The sequence below is a fragment of the Nothobranchius furzeri genome, chromosome 5 (genome assembly GCF_043380555.1).
Source record: "Nothobranchius furzeri strain GRZ-AD chromosome 5, NfurGRZ-RIMD1, whole genome shotgun sequence".
Lineage (NCBI taxonomy): Eukaryota > Metazoa > Chordata > Actinopteri > Cyprinodontiformes > Nothobranchiidae > Nothobranchius > Nothobranchius furzeri.
The window spans coordinates 8458813-8477756 of NC_091745.1; the positions used below are offsets into that span (position 1 = coordinate 8458813).

At 47.9% G+C, this 18944-nt stretch overlaps 1 protein-coding gene across 1 annotated transcript in view; it reads right to left on the bottom strand.

Annotated features, from left to right (window-relative positions):
- Positions 1-8661: 8661 nt before the first annotated feature.
- shank1 (SH3 and multiple ankyrin repeat domains 1) overlaps positions 8662-18944 on the bottom strand; it is a 128420-nt gene continuing 118137 nt past the window's right edge. Inside the window, exons 25-27 of the mRNA XM_070551406.1 lie at positions 14331-17802; positions 11075-11965; positions 8662-8896 (exon numbers count right to left, since the gene is read on the bottom strand). Coding sequence (XP_070407507.1) covers positions 8809-8896; positions 11075-11965; positions 14331-17802 — 4451 coding nt within the window. The 3' untranslated portion in view covers positions 8662-8808. The remainder of the gene's footprint in view (positions 8897-11074; positions 11966-14330; positions 17803-18944) is intronic.

Genomic DNA, 18944 nt, shown 5'->3' on the forward strand with positions numbered 1-18944 from the left:
GAAGACTGGCATGGTCGTTTGAACAAACTTGTTAACGTAATTAAATTGAATTCAACACGGCTAAATTAATAACTAGAATGATTTTAAGTGGTAACTATATATTTATCATAGTAATGCTACGTACAGTCCAGACTAAAAAAGTAGCAAACAACTACAAGTACTTATCTCTGAGGTAGAAAAAAAAATTTTTCTCAGGTCCAATATGTCTGTGGTGTTAGCGGGAGATATTAGCCTAGTCATCTACCCTGAATCTTGTTTCTGGATGACTGGACTAACCTAAAATGACCAATACTGGAACAACAAAATGCAGTTTAACATCCAACTATGTGAAATAAGCAGTAAAGTGTAATGTGGTGTGTACAGTAAGTATAATACATAGAATATGAAAGAGCTAAGGTTTGAAAAGCAGGCCTAATTTATTGAATAAACAGTCAATATAAACAGTAACAATCTTTCAAAATATGTCTTTGTGTCCTTAGGCAGGAGAGTGTGATGTCAGGAAGACGGTGCAAATTCAAAACTTTTCAAAACTGGCTTTTTGCTAGCCCCAAGACTCTGCCTGTGTGTTGGGGTTTACCCCGGGGGACGAGAGGGTAGCTTCCCTGCGCCTTCGGGTCGGGGAACGGGTCCTGACTGTTGTTTGCGCTTATGGGCTAAATATCAGTTCAGAGTACCCACCCTTTTTGGAGTCCCTGGGATGAGTGCTAGATAGTGCTCCATCAGGGAACTCCATTGTCCTACTGGGGGACTTCAATGCTCACGTGGGCAATGACAGCATGACCTGGAGGGGTGTGATTGGAAGGAACGGCCCGCCTGATCTGAACTCGAGTGGTGTTTCATTATTGGACTTCTGTGCAAGCCGCAGTTTGGCCATAACGAACACCATGTTCGAACATAAGGATGCCCATCGGTACACTTGGTACCAGGGCAGCCTAGGTCGCAGGTCGATGATAGACGTTGTAGTCTTATCATCTGACCTACGGCCGTATGTTTTGGACACCCGAGTGAAGAGAGGAGCGGAGCTGTCAACTGATCACCACCTGGTGGTGAGTTTGATCAGATGGCAGGGGAAGATGCTACATAGACCTGGCAGACCCATACGCATAGTGAGTGTCTGCTGGGAACGCCTGGCAGAAGAACCTGTCAAGACGGTCTTCAATTCCCATCTCCGGCGGAGCTTTGACCACGTCCTGAGAGCAGTGGGGGACATTGACTCCGAGTGGGCCTTGTTCCACTCTGCGATTGTTGAGGCGGCTGCTGTTAGCTGTGGTTGCAAGGTGGCCGGTGCCAGTCATGGTGGCAACCCCCGTACCCGCTGGTGGACACCAGAGGTTCGGGGAGCCGTCAGGCTGAAGAAGGAGGTCTACAAGGCGTGGCTGGTCTGTGGGTCTCCGGAGACAGCAGACAGGTTCCGGATATCCAAGCGGGGTGCAGCAGTGGCAGTTGCCAAGGCAAAATCTCGGGCGTGGGAGGAGTTTGGTGAGGCCATGGAGAAAGACTATCGATCGGCTCCAAAGAGGTTCTGGCAAACTGTCCGGCGCCTCAGGAGAGGAAGGCAGCAACTCGCTCACACTGTTTACAGTGAGGATGGGGAGCTGCTGACGTCAACTGGGGCTATAGTTGGACTTTGGAAGGAATACTTAGAGGAGCTCCTCAATCCCTCCTACGCGCATTCCGAGGAGGAAACAGAGCCAGGAGACCTGGAGATGGACTGTCCAATCTCAGGGGCAGAAGTTGCTGAGGTAGTCAAACAACTACACAGCGGCAGAGCCCCAGGGGTGGATGAGATTCGTCCTGGGTATCTCAAGGCTATGGATGTTGTAGGGCTGTCGTGGTTGACAAGTCTCTGCAACATTGCGTGGTAATCAGGGGCAGTTCCTGTGGAGTGGCAGACTGGGGTGGTGGTCCCCATCTTTTAGAAGGGTGACCTGAGGGTGTGTTCCAACTATAGGGAGATCACACTCCTAAGCCTCCCTGGAAAAGTCTACTCCAAGGTACTGGAGAGGAGGGTCCGATCGATAGTTGAATCTTAGATTGAGGAGGAGCAGTGTGGTTTTTGTCCTGGCTGTGGAACTGTGGACCAGCTCTATACTCTTGCAAGGGTGATGGAGAGGGCATGGGAGTTTGCCCAACCAATCCACATATGTTTTGTGGATTTGGAGAAGGCTTATGACCGTGTCCCCAGGGGCTCTCTGTGGGGGACGCTCCAGGAGTATGGGGTGGGTGGCTTACTGTTAAGGACCATTCAGTCCCTTTACCAGAGGAGCGTAAGTTAGGTCCACATAGCTGGTAGTAAGTTGGACCTTTTCCCGGTGAGGGTTGGACTCCGCCAGGGCTGCCCTTTGTCACCGGTTCTGTTCATTACCTTTATGGACAGAATTTCTAGGCGCAGCCATGGTGTGGAGTGTGTCGCAGGAGAATCTTGTCTTTGCTTTTTGCGGATGATGTGGTCCTCCTAGCTTCATCCAGCTCTGACCTTCAGCTCTTGCTGGGTAGGTTTGCGGCTGAGTGTGAAGCGGCTGGGATGAGGATCAGCACCTCCAAATCTGAGACCATGGTTCTCAACCGGAAAAGGGTGGCTTGCCAACTCCAGGTCGGGAGAGAGGTCCTACCTCAAGTGGAGGAGTTTAAGTATCTTGGGGTTTTGTTCACAAGTGAGGGTAGGAGGGATCGGGAGATTGACAGGCGGATTGGTTCAGCATCTGCAGTGATGCGGACGTTGAGCCGATCTGTCGTGGTGAAGAGGGAGCTGAGCCAGAAAGCCAGGCTCTCGATTTACCAGTCAATCTACGTCCCAATCCTCACCTATGGTCATGAGCTTTGGGTAATAAACGAAAGAACGAGATCGCGGATACAAGTGGCCAAAATGAGTTTCCTCCATAGAGTGGTCGGGCTCAGCCTTAGAGATAGGGTGAGGAGCTCGTACATTCGGGAGGGACTCGGAGTAGAACTGCTGCGCCTCCGGATCGAAAGGAGTCAGTTGAGGTGGTTTGGGCATCTGGTCAGGATGCCTCCTGGACGCCTCCCTGGGGAGGAGTTTCGGGCATGTCCTGCCGGCAGGAGGCCCCCGGGTCGACCCAGGACACGTTGGAGAGGTTACGTCTCCAATCTGGTCCGGGAACGCCTTGGGGTCCTGCCGGAGGAGCTGGTGGAGGTGGCCGGGGAGAGGACGGTCTGGAGCTCCCTAGTTGGGATGCTGCCCCCGCGACCCGGATAAGCGGAGGAAGATGACGACAATTTCAATCAGCACAGTGAATTAACCTGGTTCAGTTGCTGAGCATATCAAAAACATGACATGGAGATGACTTGATGATGCCACAATGTCACATCTCTGGTATGAACTAAAGTAGAGAATAACTTCTGTTTTAGTTGTGTTGCATTGTAAGTAGAGGAAAGCAGGTGGGATTGTGAAAGACAAAAATCTTTCCACAACTATGTTGTCAAAATAACGGTATAGGTAGGTACAATATCATATAAGTGTCTAAATATATCGGGATATCGGCAAACCGTAGTTATGATAACTTGACTTGTACACTGAAAAAGTCTTGAAAATGTCCTGGAAAATAATTTCAAGAAAAGAGTGGGAACCCTGATTCATTCATCCACAAGATGGCAGCGATGTGCATGTTTACAAGATGCGAGGTCCCTCCAGTCATAGACGTGTATATAAACATTTATACATGCCCATGCCTCAAGCCACCACCTGCAGTAAATGAGTGTGAAGCGTCTTGCCCAAGGACAAAACTGCGGCAGACTGAGCAGGTCTCGAACCTGCAGCCCCCAGTTGCGGGCGTACACTTTCACCATCATTTTATCATCCTTTGCACATGTGTACAGATTGACTTTGTACTTGTTTAAGACAGCTCACAAACTTAACTCCTGGTGCTGCCCAGGTACAAAGTGTAAAATACATCTAAAATTTTGTCTAAATTGTTGCATCTTGAGGGTCCAACGTAATTTAAGTGGGACTCAGGGTATCTGCAGGTCCTTAAAGTCTTAAATTTGCTTTTCTAAATTTAAGGCCTTAAAAATCCTTAAAAATGACAAATAATCCTTGAATAGTTTCCAAAGGTCTTAAATTACCAAAGACCCAATAAACAAGATTCTTTTATTTCTATAAAATTTTCGTGAATTTCTAGTTAGTTCAGCATTTTTTGTGTATGATACTGGCGTAAGCGGAACCGTACACATTCAGTTGGTTTGTGAAAGGGGGCTATTTTTAGATGAGCACGCTAGTGGGAGTTTGCGCCATGGGGAAGACATGGCAACATTAATGGTAACTGGATGGCTAATCCCACATTCATGACGTGGTTAGCACCGGTTCCAGGCAATAGCTGGAAATTATAGCTTAAATTTAATTTAAAAAAAAAAAGCTTAAATTTGGTCAAAGTGGCCTTAAAAAAGGTCTTAAAACGTCTTAAATTTGGCTCCCAGATACCCTGGGGACTGAGCAGTCTGGTCTTTCTTAATGCACAGAGTGAGCTAATTAAGAAAATCAGATTAAATAATTTCTCCCTCCATGTGGATTAATTCAAACAGCAGCTTTTCTTTAACTCCAGAATTCACCAGCAGATGGCACCACTCAGGATCTTCTACACTTGTGTCCAGATGTAGTAGAGATGCATGCAGTCACAGCTGGATGAATCCTCCAGATGCTTCCTGCACTCCTCAAATGTGAATGATTTTAAAATCTAGCTTTGCATTAGGGAGGCTGGGATTGTCCTGTCATCCACCGGAGCTACATGCAGGAGATGTGGACTCTGCTGCCCTCCGTTTCCATCCAGCAACTAAATGTGGATTTTTACGATCATTCATTCAAAGCAGATGAAAGTTTGACCCTTTAATTCTGGATTTAATGACATGTAGATGTGTAGAACTGACTGAATCAGGAAATTATTCTAGTGATGATTGTTGCTTTGGACATTACTTGATATCTCAGCCTCCTGCAGAAAGTTTCTAATCATACCCTAGAGGTCCGCTTTCACTGGATTGTGGCTGGAATTCATCAGAAGCCACACAAGGTTGTAAAAGTCTTACAAGTGCTAGTCATGCAAATAATTCCATTCAAAAGTGAACTTTTTAATTGGATTCATTGATCACACACAGGCTGATATATTTGAAGAGTTTATATAATTTTGATGCTTATATCTGACAACTAATGCAAATTCCACATTCAGTATTCTGGTGAAGGTCATCCAGGTCATGGTGATCCAAAAGGGTTCAAATGAAGGCAACTGGACTTCTTTGGGTTCTTGAAGACGTTTCGCTTCTCATCCGAGGAGCTTTGTCCTTTCTAACGTGTTGATTAGATGCATGAAGGTGTGAACTAGACTGAAACTGTTTAGGAATGAGATTCAAAGCTGCATTATAGGTACAGGAAAGGTGAAATCTAAGCCCCCCGTCCAGTCTGGTAGCCTTCATTTGAACCCTTTGGATCACATTCAGTATCTCAGAATATTAGAATATTGTAAAAAGGTTCCTGAAGACCCCGGTGCCACAGTAATCGGCTAACTCAAAACCGCTGCAGAAGCCTTTAAATGGTCTCAGTCTAGTTCTGCAGGCTACACAATCATGGGAAAGATCCTGAATTTGGGATTTTCATTAGTGTAAGTTATAATCATCAATATTTGTGTGTGTAACGAATAAAAATCTAAGATCAAATTTCACTTTTTGAATTCCTGAAATAAACTCATGATTTTCTAATTTAATGAGCTGCACATGTTTCTAAGATGCACCGTAGACTGATGAAGGGTGTGAAGTATCAGTGCGGGGACTCTTGAGTCTGCTTTACCCATGAAATGGTTTAAGGACCATAAACCTTTGAGTTCAGAGCAGTTTACTGGGTTGAAGAGAAATGTAAACAACTGTATTTGGGTAAAAATAAATAAAAAATCACAAAGAACTTATTTCTGCATGTTTATTATAATTCTAACAATTTAATCTCTTAAAACATTTGAAATTCATATAGGTTTTTATATGAATGTGCGTATATGTGTAACACATATACATATATATATATATATATATATATATATATATATTCTATGTTATCTTTCATCAGTTCATATTCTCATTTTTAAAAGAATCCTTAAAGGAAAAGAAATGCTTTCTATAGAGTTGGACGAATTCCCCCAGTCGCTTTTGTCTTTAACAGCATCTCAGAAACGCTGAAAGCAGGAAATGATTCAGAACCGTTAGTCACGAATCACTTAAGATTTTCACCTGAAAACCTTCCATGGACTCGATAAACGATTCTGCGGCCGATTTCATTACAGTCATCCAAACGTCAACATCTCTGAAGGGAGATGTAGCGAGCTGCTAACGAGACCTCTGCATGGTGTGCTGGAAACCGTTAGCCTAGTGAACTAGACCAAATTCTTGCTAAATAATGCATTTATTTAGTCTGGCTTGCCAGGCTAGGTAACCGTGACTGATTCATCATCACCAGAACACGAGAGCTGCTCTGTTCAGACCAGACCAATGGAGCAGAAGATGCAGAGAGCGAGTCAAACTGCATAGAAAGCAGAACAGTTAAATAAATACATCGTACCTTTTCTGATGAACGTTATTTGGAAGACAGAGATTCTTAAAAACGTTTGACTTTTGTAACACCTTAAACCAGGTTTAGATTACCATTATTTTCATCGTCCTTATTGCTATTCCCCTTTGCATTCTAATAAAATCTCTTCTCATCCATCAGCGGGCAGAAAATACACAAACTAATCTCTTCAGTCACCTTTGCCGAATCCCGTTGCTAGCGTGTGCACTTTGAGCAACAGGATGTATGAAATCTCTTCTTTGTTTTGCAAAAATAGACTGAAGGAGGATGGAGCAAAGATGCGAGAATGCACATTTGATAACGCTCTGTGTTCTTGGACTCGAAAAGCAGCAGGAGAGGTGGCGCACTGGTCAAGGTAGAGACGTCACGAGAGAGCCCTTATATTTAATCTCAGCCAGGTAAGACAGTTAGTGTGATGAGCGGTGGGTTGGTGACGGGGGGGGAGGCTGGCTCGTACGCAGGACTAGACAATATGAGACCTCACAGGAAGCTATTCAATAAAAAGCTTTTCCTGCAGATATGTCTGCGGCAGGGTGCTACATTTGTACAGCGACTGAACAACATCTGGTGGTAACTGAAGTTTCATAGGAGCAATGAAAGGATACTCAGAGGCTTGGACTGTTAACATGTAATCAAAGAAAGCTGGACGATAAAGGAAAACTTTCAAAATGTGCTTCACATTTAGTCGCAAGGCTCCTTGTCACATAGAAACCGTGTATAGGGCACAGCATGCGTTTGTCAATTTAAAAATATCTCTCATTTACATTTCTGTGTTTATAAGCAGAAGGATTATCTTCAGTACGCGGTCCAAACCGCCATCTGGGGCAGAACCCGGGACCTTCTGAGACCATAATAACAGTAAGGACGATGATAGTAACGATGAGTAGTTACAGTAAATCTCTCCGTAATACCAATAATTGCAGTGTTCCCGTTTAAAGTTTAAAAACCGTAAGAACAGAGTATTAAAATTCAATGTAAGCATTTCTCTTGGATCTCAGCAGTTGCCTCCTGGATTTCGTCGGGGGAGAAAGGCCACTCGAAGGGGGAGGATTGGGTGGGAAAGAACAAGAAAATGGCAGTTTTTACTCTCCCCCTCCCCTCTCCCTTTCCCGTCTCCCTCGTGCAGAAGGTCTTTGTGAATGCACAGCATCTGCCGCCACGCCGGAGCAGTCTTTCTCTGTAAATAAAATCCTTTGAGAGATTTATCCCCCCACACTGTCCCAGGTAACAGTTGAAAGCACAATCTGTCTTCTTTTGTGTGTTTGAGTACATCTTTGATCCGAACATGATCCGCGTGTCTATATAGGAGGTGTTAGATGAATCCTGACACAAACACAGAGTGCTTGTGTTCATCTACATGGTGGTGTGTGCATGCAGGCGTGAGTAGTAGTAACTGGGGAGCCCGCGTGGGCATGTCCGTGTTGTTGTTCCTTTACTCTGTTATATTGTAGGTCTGGGCACTTACTTTTGCTACAGATTTGTGATACAGTGACCAGTCTGTATGCTTGTCATTATAAGACTTAAGATGATGAAGAGATTAATGGAAACGCACCTGATCCCTTTGGAAGGAGCCCCACTTGTGATGAGGTAAAAACCAGACTGATCCGAGTCAAACACGCAGCAAGGACACCACCCACCCACCCACCCGCTCCCCCGTCCACTCTAAAGGACGTCGAAGCAGTCCAGATTTACTGCTGCGTCCTACATCGACCACGCACACCAATAAAGCCTCGCTTCTGCACACAATCGCTCAAAGAAGACTAAACTCTCGCTCTGATTCACAAACATGTCTGAAAGCTACCGCAGAAAAGCTTGTTACTGATTGCACTCTTACACCCGACCAGCGGCAGCTCGGTGGGATGGCGCCACGTCCCGACGAACTAAATCACCTAACTGTTTGCATCTATTTGATGTATTTAAACTGCTGCTGCAGCCATGGAGTCGCCAAGCACACGGTGGGTGAGAGGGTGTTTCTCTGGCTGTGCATGCATGTATGGGGTGTACTTGTGTAACAGCCTGCCACAACCAGGGAGCATCAGCCGGTGTCTTTATGGCTCGTCACCCTGATGTCTCCGCCTTTCTTTGGGACTCGACTCCCCCGTTCTGTTGCTTTCTGTGTGAAAATCCGCTTTCCCCTCATTTGTGTGAGTTCACCAAGAACAGCAGCAGTTGTGTTTTCCTCCCTCACTGACTTCCAACCCTCCTCCGTTTTTCTCCGTCTCTCCTCATGCGGGTCTGTTTCAGCAGCCTCAGCTTCGGCTGCCATCGTCCCTCCTCCTGTCGGCTTGTCCGTCCCGCGGTGAGAGGACAGAGATGGGAAACGGGCTGCTGGACAACCTGAGGACAAAGCAACAAACAAAGGGACGCAAGTGATGCTTGGAGCTTTTTCAGAGGATTAAGAATCAAGTTTTTCTATTGGAACTTTTCTGTTTTATGATCGAAACGTTTTAAAATGGAATTTTCTGTTCAGCTTTTATTCAGTTACTAAAAGAAGGGGGGCATTTCGACTCAATACAGAACGAGGGAGCTGTTTGTCCGTAAAAGGGTTTTTCCCATTTAAGCACAAAAATTGTTTAATCTTAATACTTAATAGGATGTTAATGTCATATTTGTGGCAAGGTGGAGAAACGAGCGTCCGGGCGGGAGTTGATCCCCAGACCTCCGGGTGAAAGTCACGCCAACCAGTCAGCCAAAGGGGCATCACCGTGGCCAAGCAGCCAGGGCGCATGATCAGTTGGGATACAGTGACAGGACGCTCACACATATCATTCCAACTTCAGGCAAATTTCTTATCTGATCTGATCTACAACATCATTCAAAGGAGGGAATGGATTTCTCCGGGGGGGGGGGGGGCACCTGTATCAGCACAGAGAAATCAGCTGGAGAAGAAAGTGGCTTCAGACAGCTGGACTTGGACACTTATTTCCTGATATTTGGACATCTCTCCTCTGATTGGCTGACAGCAATGTGACTCTACCACTGACTCTGTAACGCTGATGTTTTATCTCCACAAATAACACAAGCCCAGAGGTTTTCTGCCATGTGGTACAGTTGCTAATGGCGACGGCTAGCTTCTGGTAGCTGAGACATTCTATGCTGATTCCTGGACGCTAAACCAGCAACAGCCTTACCCGTCGTGAGTCAAGATGGGCGAATCCATGAACTTTAATAGGGGTTTCACATCTGCTACCGCTCGGCCCGGCCCACAATATTTTCATACCTCGGTGACCGGGCGATTTTTCGGCCCTTACCCTCCGGGCTGGCCCGGGCCAACACGCCCACTACGACTGATTGGCCGGCTCAAATACACATCTACTGGTAGTGGGAGCCTCCGATTGGCGAATGCAATCAACCAATGGGGGGCTTCATGCATGCGCAATTCATTATCATTCATTATCGTTGTGGACTGAAGTTGCGGCAGCTCTCTGTCTCTTTTTCTCACTAATGTGAGAACACCCCCAACTGAGAGAGGTGGTTTTGTCCAATCATCATTCCGACTGGCGTCCATGTACACATCCATTTGAATTGTTGGAGTCAAATAATGCCCACTGCGCTCAGGACAAGTCTGAGGAGCTGGAGGACAGTGTGAGCGGGTGATCATTAGAACGTTATCCTGCTCTCCTCTCCTGTGGCGGAGTAGAAGTAGCATTGCGTACTACTGAGCCTGTAGCTTAGTTAAAGCGATCAGTAAAAACAAAAGCATAGACGAGAGGGGAGAGACGTGCGGTCAAGACGATGTTGGTTTACAGTTCTTTTTCTCTGGAAAGACAACTCTGTGCATGCCCAACCTATTTAAGCTGACTGCCTGGTGTCTGTATACTCACGGCATGATCGGATCATTTCAGTTAGTGTCCATTTAAATAGAGATTTGGATTTCTGATCAACCAAAATTTGAATCGGATAGAGGAAATTTGGTGCATGTAAACGTAGCTAATGTGATTTAGATCTGTCAGGCTTTTCAAATGCTGGCGTTTCATCTCCTCTTTTCTATCAGAGCTAATACAGGACATAGGCGTAGGAGGCTGTTATCATGTTCAGCCTGCATGAAAAACTCAGTGATTATGATCAGAAATACTCATGTATTTCCAAATAGTGTCCAAATCCTGCAGAAATGCCCTCCCACTGTCTTTATGGGTGTGACCCCGCGAGGAAAGTTGACCATTGGGCAGGGTTGACGGTTTATCCCTTGGGTCCACGTGGCAGGGGTGAGGAGTTAGCACCACCTCACCCCTGCCACGTGGACCTCAGGGGATAAACCATCAATCCTGCCCAATGGTCAACTTTACTCGCGGGGTCACACCCATAAAGACAGTGGGAGGGTTAAAGCTGGTTTTTCTGTGTTCCACACCTTTAACAAAATATCACGCATTTAATAAAATGCATCCTAGAAAAATAATTCTGGCATTATAAAGTGATTAAAAACACAAGACTGAACATGTGTTTAATGTGGCATGGAAGACAGTAAAGGCTTCTATGTTGTAATTTCTCTAAATTAACCAACATGTCCAGTCTCACCTGTCTATTATGCTCCTCAAGGCCCGTTCAATATTCATACGGTGGCCCACTCGCGTCACACCCAAATCCAAATAATCGTCCTTGGTCAGCGAGGGTAAGTGGGTTCCATCGATTTCGTTGTCCAGAAAGCGTTCCCTGTGCTCCCCCAGGTTCAGGTATGCCAGCCAGTCTGCAACATCGTACTTGGTCCAGTAGGGCAGCGGCTTGGAGGCGAAAGGCTTTGTTGGAGACGGGGGAGGTAAGTGGGGGTAGCTCAAACAAGTAGGTGGTGGGAGAGGGTGCAGGGGGGGAGAAGATGTCCCAGACAGGAAATGAGTTGGAGAAAGTGATCGAGACACGACTAGGGTAGAGTTTGGGGGAGGTGGGGCACCAGACGGGGCAAACAGAGGAGGAGATGGGGAGAAGTACGGGTCTCCGAGGGGGTTTCCTGATGAAGGTGGGGTGATTGACCCGCGGAGGTCGTACATGGCACTGTATAGAGGGGAGGTAGGGAGAAGCGGGAGTGACGATGGACGTGGTGGGCCCATCTTGGGTCTCTCTGACTGGGATATGAGGGGACTGGGAGCTCGCCTGCGCTGGAGCATGTGTGATTCTGCTTTGCGGGACTCTCGACTGGGAATAAACTGGAATTCCAGGGCTTTGGTCCGGTAGACAGGTCTGTGCTTGGGAGATGTGGGGTAAGGGGAATAAGATGTTGGGGACAATGGGGAATGAGAACGTGGAGGTTGGGAGGCTGCTGAAGGCTGAGGTGATGGGGATCGTCCCCAATTGGGATACTGGGAGGCAGGAGTGGGGGAAGGAGATAAAGATGGCTGCGATAAGGAGATGGGAGACTGTGACTGAGAGCGGACTGAGGGGGGGCTCAGAGCAGAGGCTGAATCTTCAGAAAATCTGTAAAAACAAGAGTGAAAAGTAACCAGAAGTTACCCAAAGAAATCTGAATCACAGCTATTCTCAGTTTTTTCATGTAATTCTCAGGTGATAAATGATGCTTTTGTTCCGTAAATGTAAAACCCTTCTGACTCTGAATGCAGCACCCTCTCTGAAAACAGCGCACATCTGAGGTTGTGGTTGGGATGGAAGTGAGTCTTTGTCTCAAGCAGGAGAGATCAAGTGTCCAGTTTTGAGCCACTAAGATGAAGCTAGAAGATGGACGGACGGATCTGCAGTAATGAGGGCCTTGCTCTAACAGTCTGACTTTGCTCCAACCCTCAACTTCAGCCATGGGATCAAAAGAACAAGATCCTGGATTAGAGCAGCTGAAAATCACCGGGCTCAGCCTGAGGGGAGGAGCTCCGTCATCCAAGAGGAGCAAAAAGTCAAGCTGAGTCTTCTCCCTTTGGAGGTTTTCTCAATATTTCTTACAGAATAACTGCAGGAAAGACTCTGATATGAAAAAGCCTTTGACTTGAAAATTCATATGGCTCCCCCAGATTGCAGCAGATTGTATTTTAGGAGAGGGATGCCAGACGTCTCCTTTGGACCTGGTGTTTCTGCAGCACAAGCTTGGATGACTGAAGGAGGGTGGTTGTGTGGATGGATGACTGGCTTGATCAGGGGTCTGCAACCAGTGGCTCTGGAGCCACAAGCGGCCTTATGGACCTGCCCCATCCATTGTCTTCGAAATGCGTCGGGTCGCAGGCAGCAGCTATAGAAGTGCCTGGGAAACCTCATCAGAGAAACGTCCAGGAGGCATCCTGATCAGATACCCGAGCCAGCTCAACTGGCTCCTCTCAATGTGGAAGAGCAGCAGATCTACTCCGAGCCCCTCCCGGACGACTGAGCTTCTCACCCTATCTATAAGGGAGAGCCCAGCCACTCTGTGAAGACAAATAACTGTGGCCGCTTGTATCAGTGATCTTGTTCTTTTGGTCACCTTCCAAAGCTCGTAATACATGAGGGTAGGAACGTAGATCGACCGGTAAATCGAGAGCTTCTCTTTCAGACTCTCTTCACCATGACAGAGCAGTACACTGCTAGCATCTCTGCAAATGCAGCACCAATCCGCCTGTCAATCTCATGTTCCACTTGTCCCTCACTTGTAAACAAGACCCTGAGATACTTCAACTCCTCCACATTGGCTAGTACCTCGTCCCTGACCTGAAGAAGGCATCCTACCCATTTCCAACTCAAGACCACGGTCTGAGATTAAAAAAAAGAAAAACTAAATCATGTTTTAAAGAAATAAATGATTAAAAATGCAGCTTTAAGCACCTTTTTATGGAACTATTGCATTAAATTTCACTGGATGACACAGAAAATGTTTTAGATGTATTTTTTATGTAATTTTCTGCTAACAACATCCCATAGGGAAAACTCTTTTTGCAAAAGTTTTGATAGTTTTCATCATTTTAAAATTTTTAGTAGAAACTAAATGGTGTTTTTCAAAGTGACTTCAGATCTTTTATTTACAGAAGAGGAAAAAAAATCTGACTTTAACCCTCCCACTGTCTTTATGGGTGACCCCGCGGTTGATGGTCTATCCCTTGAGGTCCACGTGGCAGGGGTGAGGTGGACCTGTCACGTGGACCCAAGGGATAGACCATCAACCCTGCTCAATGGTCAACTTTCCTCGCGGGGTCACAACCATTAGGACAGTGGGAGGGTTAATCTAGAAAATGTCAGAATCCTTCATTTAATCTCAACTCTGAATTTTTTCTCAAATTCCAACATTATTCTCAAAACTCGGAGAAAAACACAAGGACCTTCACCGTTCTTAGAAATCTATCAAGAAGTATAAATAGTCTTAACTCCAACGGATCTGCGAGTGTTCTGAGTGGCACTAAACAGGTTTTATTCCGGAGGGCTGAAGAGAGGAAACAGCTCTGTGGATTGTAAAAATTGCCGACTCACGCGCAAAAGGGAAAAAGGCGCTGTTTCCCTCAAAACTCCTGCTGTCCTTGGATCATGTAGAATAGTTTTATTCTTCCATTCTTACTGAGTTGTATCAGCATTAGAAAAGGAAGGTTCTTTCCACAACTTCACTGCATAACAACAAGCTGTTATCTGAAACGAGTTCGACTCAACATAACATTTGTTTTTCAGACATTTTTGCATTTTAGAGAAAAGAAAAATCCGGAGAAGTAAATACAGATTCAGATACTACCGTACGTACAAAACACAGTCAACACCCTGTTCTCAGGAGGCTTGTATTTCACCTGAGGGAAGGACTCACTGGAGCCACACTGATGTTGCACTCGACCAAAACATCAATACAAAAACAATGTCAACAGTAACACGATGCCGTCAGGTGTACCTGTGTCTGCTCAGGGGTCTCTGGCTGCTCCAGCTTTCTTTGCTTCTCTGCTGCAGTTTGCTGCTCAGCTCGTTAATAATGCTGGGCTTCATGCTGGATGCAGGAGGGTGAATCTTCCTCCTCTCTAAAATGGACCCAGACTGGCTGCCATCACCGCTCACCTGGCTGTCTCCCCAGAGCGGCCTCATCTCAGGCGTGCGTGATCGATTAAAGTATGGAGACGTGGGGCGCCCCGCATTCTGCATGTCCCTGACACCATATCCGTCCTGGCCTCTGTCGTTAACACCTACTCTCTCCTCTACATCGTCGTCTTCCTGTTCGTCTCTCTGCCTGTGGGAGTGGTAGGATGAGGGGGCAGTGCTGGTCTGTCGGTGTAGATCTCCGGCTCGACTTCCCTCTCTGAACCTGCTGGTTTTTGGGTAGGTGGAAGCTGCTGCTGTCGCGTTCTGCATCTCAAAAGTTTGTCCATCCAGGTAGCTCATGTAAGACTCCAGAAAATCCCCCCCTCTTTCCATGTCCCCTGAGCCCCCTCCCATTCGACCTCCAGCTCCGACTCTTTCACCTCGATCTAGTCTCTCTCCCCGAATACCAGCCCCGCTTAGAGCCAGGATGCTGTCCAGATGATGATCACTGCTGCTGCGGCTGTCCAGCTCTTCGATCCCAGAGTCCACCACTGTCTCCTGGGACTCTCCTTTTTTGGCAGTGGGAGGGGCACGGTGGTGTTCCCCCATCCTGCCTACGATGGCGGTGGAGGTTGCTGAATGTGTGGTGTGAGTTCTCTCCTGATAGAGCTGAGTGGAGGTGCTTGTTGCGGTGGCAGAAGTGGTGGTCGTTGCAGCACAGCTAGCGGTCGTGGCATGGGAGGCAGTGGCTCTGTGTAGGGCAGAGGTGGCAGCAGAGGAAGAGGGAGCTTGCGGACCACGGTAGGATGGGGGAGGGGCAACTGTGTGTGACGGAGGCGTGGGTGAAGATCGTCCAGAAATGTGCATACTATTGTAAAGGTGGTGAGTCATGGAGAAGGGTCTGTGGTAGGCTCCTGACCCTGGAGGAGGTGGAGGGGAGACTGCTGGGGGAGGAGGAGGGCCAACGGTTGGTTGCAGGTTTGAGGGTGAGGAAGGGAGTGGAGGATTTGGGGAGGTCTGGGATGGGGAAGGAGCAGACTGAGTGAGGTTTGCCACCTCACTGTCATAAGACGTGAGGCTGGAGGCAGTGGAGTCCCCCGCCTGAGGGGAGTGCAGAGGTGTGTGAGCAGGAAACCCACCTATGAACTGTTCTTTCTGAGGGGGTGGAGGGGGTGGCGGTGGAGGCGGTGGAGGGGGTGGCGGAGGTGGAGGGGCAGGGGCTTGATGTTGACGAGGTCTCATGCTGTTGGGAAGCATCCCATGCTGGGAGTATCTTGATGTGCCTCTGTCGAAGCTATTAGCAAACTCTAAAGGCGGAGGGAGGGGTTCTGCATAGACAAATTCATCATCTGCGTCAACTGAAGGGGCGGGAGGAGGAAGGACCATCAAACCTGACCCGGTGCTGCCAGTAGCTGACACCTGCTGAGTACTGGCGGATGGAGGAGAAGGAGGTGTGAGGGATAAAATATAGGCATCAGCTTGACTCTCCATCCTGAGAAACGTAGGTCTCCGAGGCTGCTGGGCGCTGCTGTCAGCAGCCTGCTCTGTTCTCCTGATGTAACCCTCTCTCTCTTTATCCTTATCCCTTTCCCTTGAGAGTTCCCTCTCCCGCTCCCTTGACCTCTCTCGCTCCCGGTAGGTCGGCTGATATGGCTGAGACTGACAGTGGTGTGTGTGGACTGTTTTGTCCTCTGAGAAGCGGACCCTAAGACCCTCACGGGCCCCTCCTCCTTCACGCTCCCTTTCTCCTGCAACACCTTCTTCACTCCATGTACTCCCAACTCCTCGGAGGATTCTGGGTGAGGGTGGGCGACCAACAGTGGGTGTGGTTGCTGCCAGAGAGGAGGAGGTGACCAGGTAAGAGCTTGAGGCCTGTGCAGCAGACGATACCGGCTGAGAGGTGGAAGAAGACGAAGGGAACACCACACTGGACATCTGGCGGGTGAAGTGGTGCTCTGTTCCCCTCCGTACCCTGCTGTCGTCCCTTAGAGCCCGTTCTCTGGCAGCCAGGGCGAGGCCGAGTGGCGATGTGGGGTCAAGCGCCTTTCCTGTTAGAGGGTGAATGAAGGTGGTGTTGGTGGGGAGTGCTGGCTGTCTGTACAGATCAGTAGGCACAGACTTGGGCTGGTAGTCCAGGGCAGTTGATGAGTACTCTGGTAGCCCGAAGGCTGGAGGCATGCTCCGAGTGTGCTGGATGAAGGTGTCCCCAGAAAACATGCCCTCATCAATGGACTTAGAGGCGCGCAAACGTGCTGATGAACTTTCAGCCTGAGTGCTTAGCTGCTGCTGGGACACCTGAGTCCTTGTCACCCCTCCTAATCCATCACTCACTCCCCCAATATTCAGATCCTCCTCTGCAGACATGAACAAGGAGGCGCTCTTTCGGCGAGCTTCATGAAATCGCTCCCTGTCACGACGAGCCGCACCAACAATGGCAGCCCCAAACTGGCTGGTATAGTCCAGATTTTCCTGGGCACGGATGGAAGGTAAGGAAGGAGGTGGTGGTGCTGGGATGGATGGTGGAGCAGGGGGTTGTGGAGCAGGAGTGGAAGGAGGGGGGCCATGGGGTGGTTTTGTGTCACCTGTCTCAGAGGGAACATCAGCCTCCACACTGCTGCCCTGGCTGCTCCGTCCACTGCTGCTTGTCGAAGGGGCCTTGACGATAATGGTGGGGATGGGAATAGAGCTCTTCTCCACTGAGTCTTTACTCCCCAAAGAGCCTTGACCTTGGCGCAGGTCCTCTACCTTTGATTGCTTTACTAGGGGGCCCTTACCTCTCCTGGCTCCCCCTTTAGGACCACCTGCTGCAGCTCCACTGCGATCTACACGCTGGGGTTGGCTCTGGGTGGTCTGTTGTTGCTGGGGCATTACTGTAGCAATGCTAGATGGGGGTACGGCTGTGCTGTAACCTCTCCTGGGGCCGGCTGATTTAGCCCCCGTACCAGCCCCAATCCCAGCTCCAACTGACTCCCCAGTGTAGGCAACCTTCCGCGAAGCAGTCCTGCTTTGAGCAGTATGGGCAGCTGCCTGTACATAAGGTATTGTATGATCCACTGCTCCCCCGAGACCAGTGCTGGGGCCACCAGCCCTCTCCCTGCCACCCTGGGTGAAGTGCCCTGAATGGGAGAAGGGCTGGTAGTGCACAGAGGTGGGCGTTGCCTGGGACACGGAGACAGACGGCTGCTGGGATGACCTTGCTCTCCAACCGAGTGGGGGGGCGGAGGAGAATGGAGGATCTGGTGGTGCTGTAGTGGGAGGAGGGGGGATGTCATCTGGGCCAGGCACCGAAAGACTTCGTGCAAACTTCACCGCTGGAGGTTGCAGGAGTTGCTTCTCCTCCTCAAGCACACCTGCAGTGAAGCATTCACAGACAGAAAAAAGTCAAAACTTTTGTCAAATAAAACATTTTGTTTGAGATTGTCTGTTTTATTCTGCCTGCCCAAGGACCTGTTGGCAAGTCTGTCCTCCACTCCTCCATTCATCAGAATGCAGATCAGTTTGTTCGTTTTGTTTAACCAGTTACTGCCCAGCAGTACACAGCTTTTGTTTACTGGTTAGCATAACACGGTTTCTCAAGGAAAGTTTGCTAAATCTCAACAGGACAAGTTACTTTAGGTTTGTGGAGCAGTCAGCATCTAAAGTCCGGTCACACAGCAGGATTTTTAAATCGTCAGATGATTTTTTTAAAGCAAAGACCCAACATGGTAATAAAAATCACCTATATACAGTTTTGGTCCTACAGTGTGTGATGTGCCACAACTCAGCAAACACTACATATGGACAGCTTTCAATCACAAACACCCCCCCCCCCCCCCCCGCCCAATTCTCATGAGATGAAACACAATTTCAAAGTAAACAAACACGGCAGTGCTGCATGTTTCATTCACCTCGCTTTCTGATTGGCTAAAGGTCACATTCAATAGGAAGCCCACTTGTTTGTCCTACATAATCAGACCAAGACTATCCTGCATGTTTCAAAAACTGGATAAATGACAGAAGCAGTCTGGATGTGCTTCTTAGTGGACCAGAGCACCGATGAGATGAGATGAGATGAGATGAGATGAGATGAGATGAGATTATCCTTTGTTAGTCCCAAAAGTGGGACATTTGCAGAAAGTGGACAGTACAGGTAAAAAGCAGCAAAAGTTTAAAAACAATAGAATAAAAAACAATACCAACAGGCAGCACACTGTAGTACACTGTTGTGACAACACACCACACAAATAAGGATTATCTAATAAGATTATCTTTAGAGCCGTTACAGTTATCGTGCACATCTTTAGAACTGTCTGGAGTGAAAAATCAGGTCAAAAGTCTGCATGAATATTTCACGGTGTAAAGCAGGCTTTCCCTGCGGCAAACATAATGGATGCAATGACACTTCTATTTCAATTCGGTACACTCTGTAGTTTTCGGCTGTCACACAGGACGGCTTCGTGTCACACGGTGAGGACTCCAGCGAGGTGGCTCACTGTACGGCCCAAGATTTGCA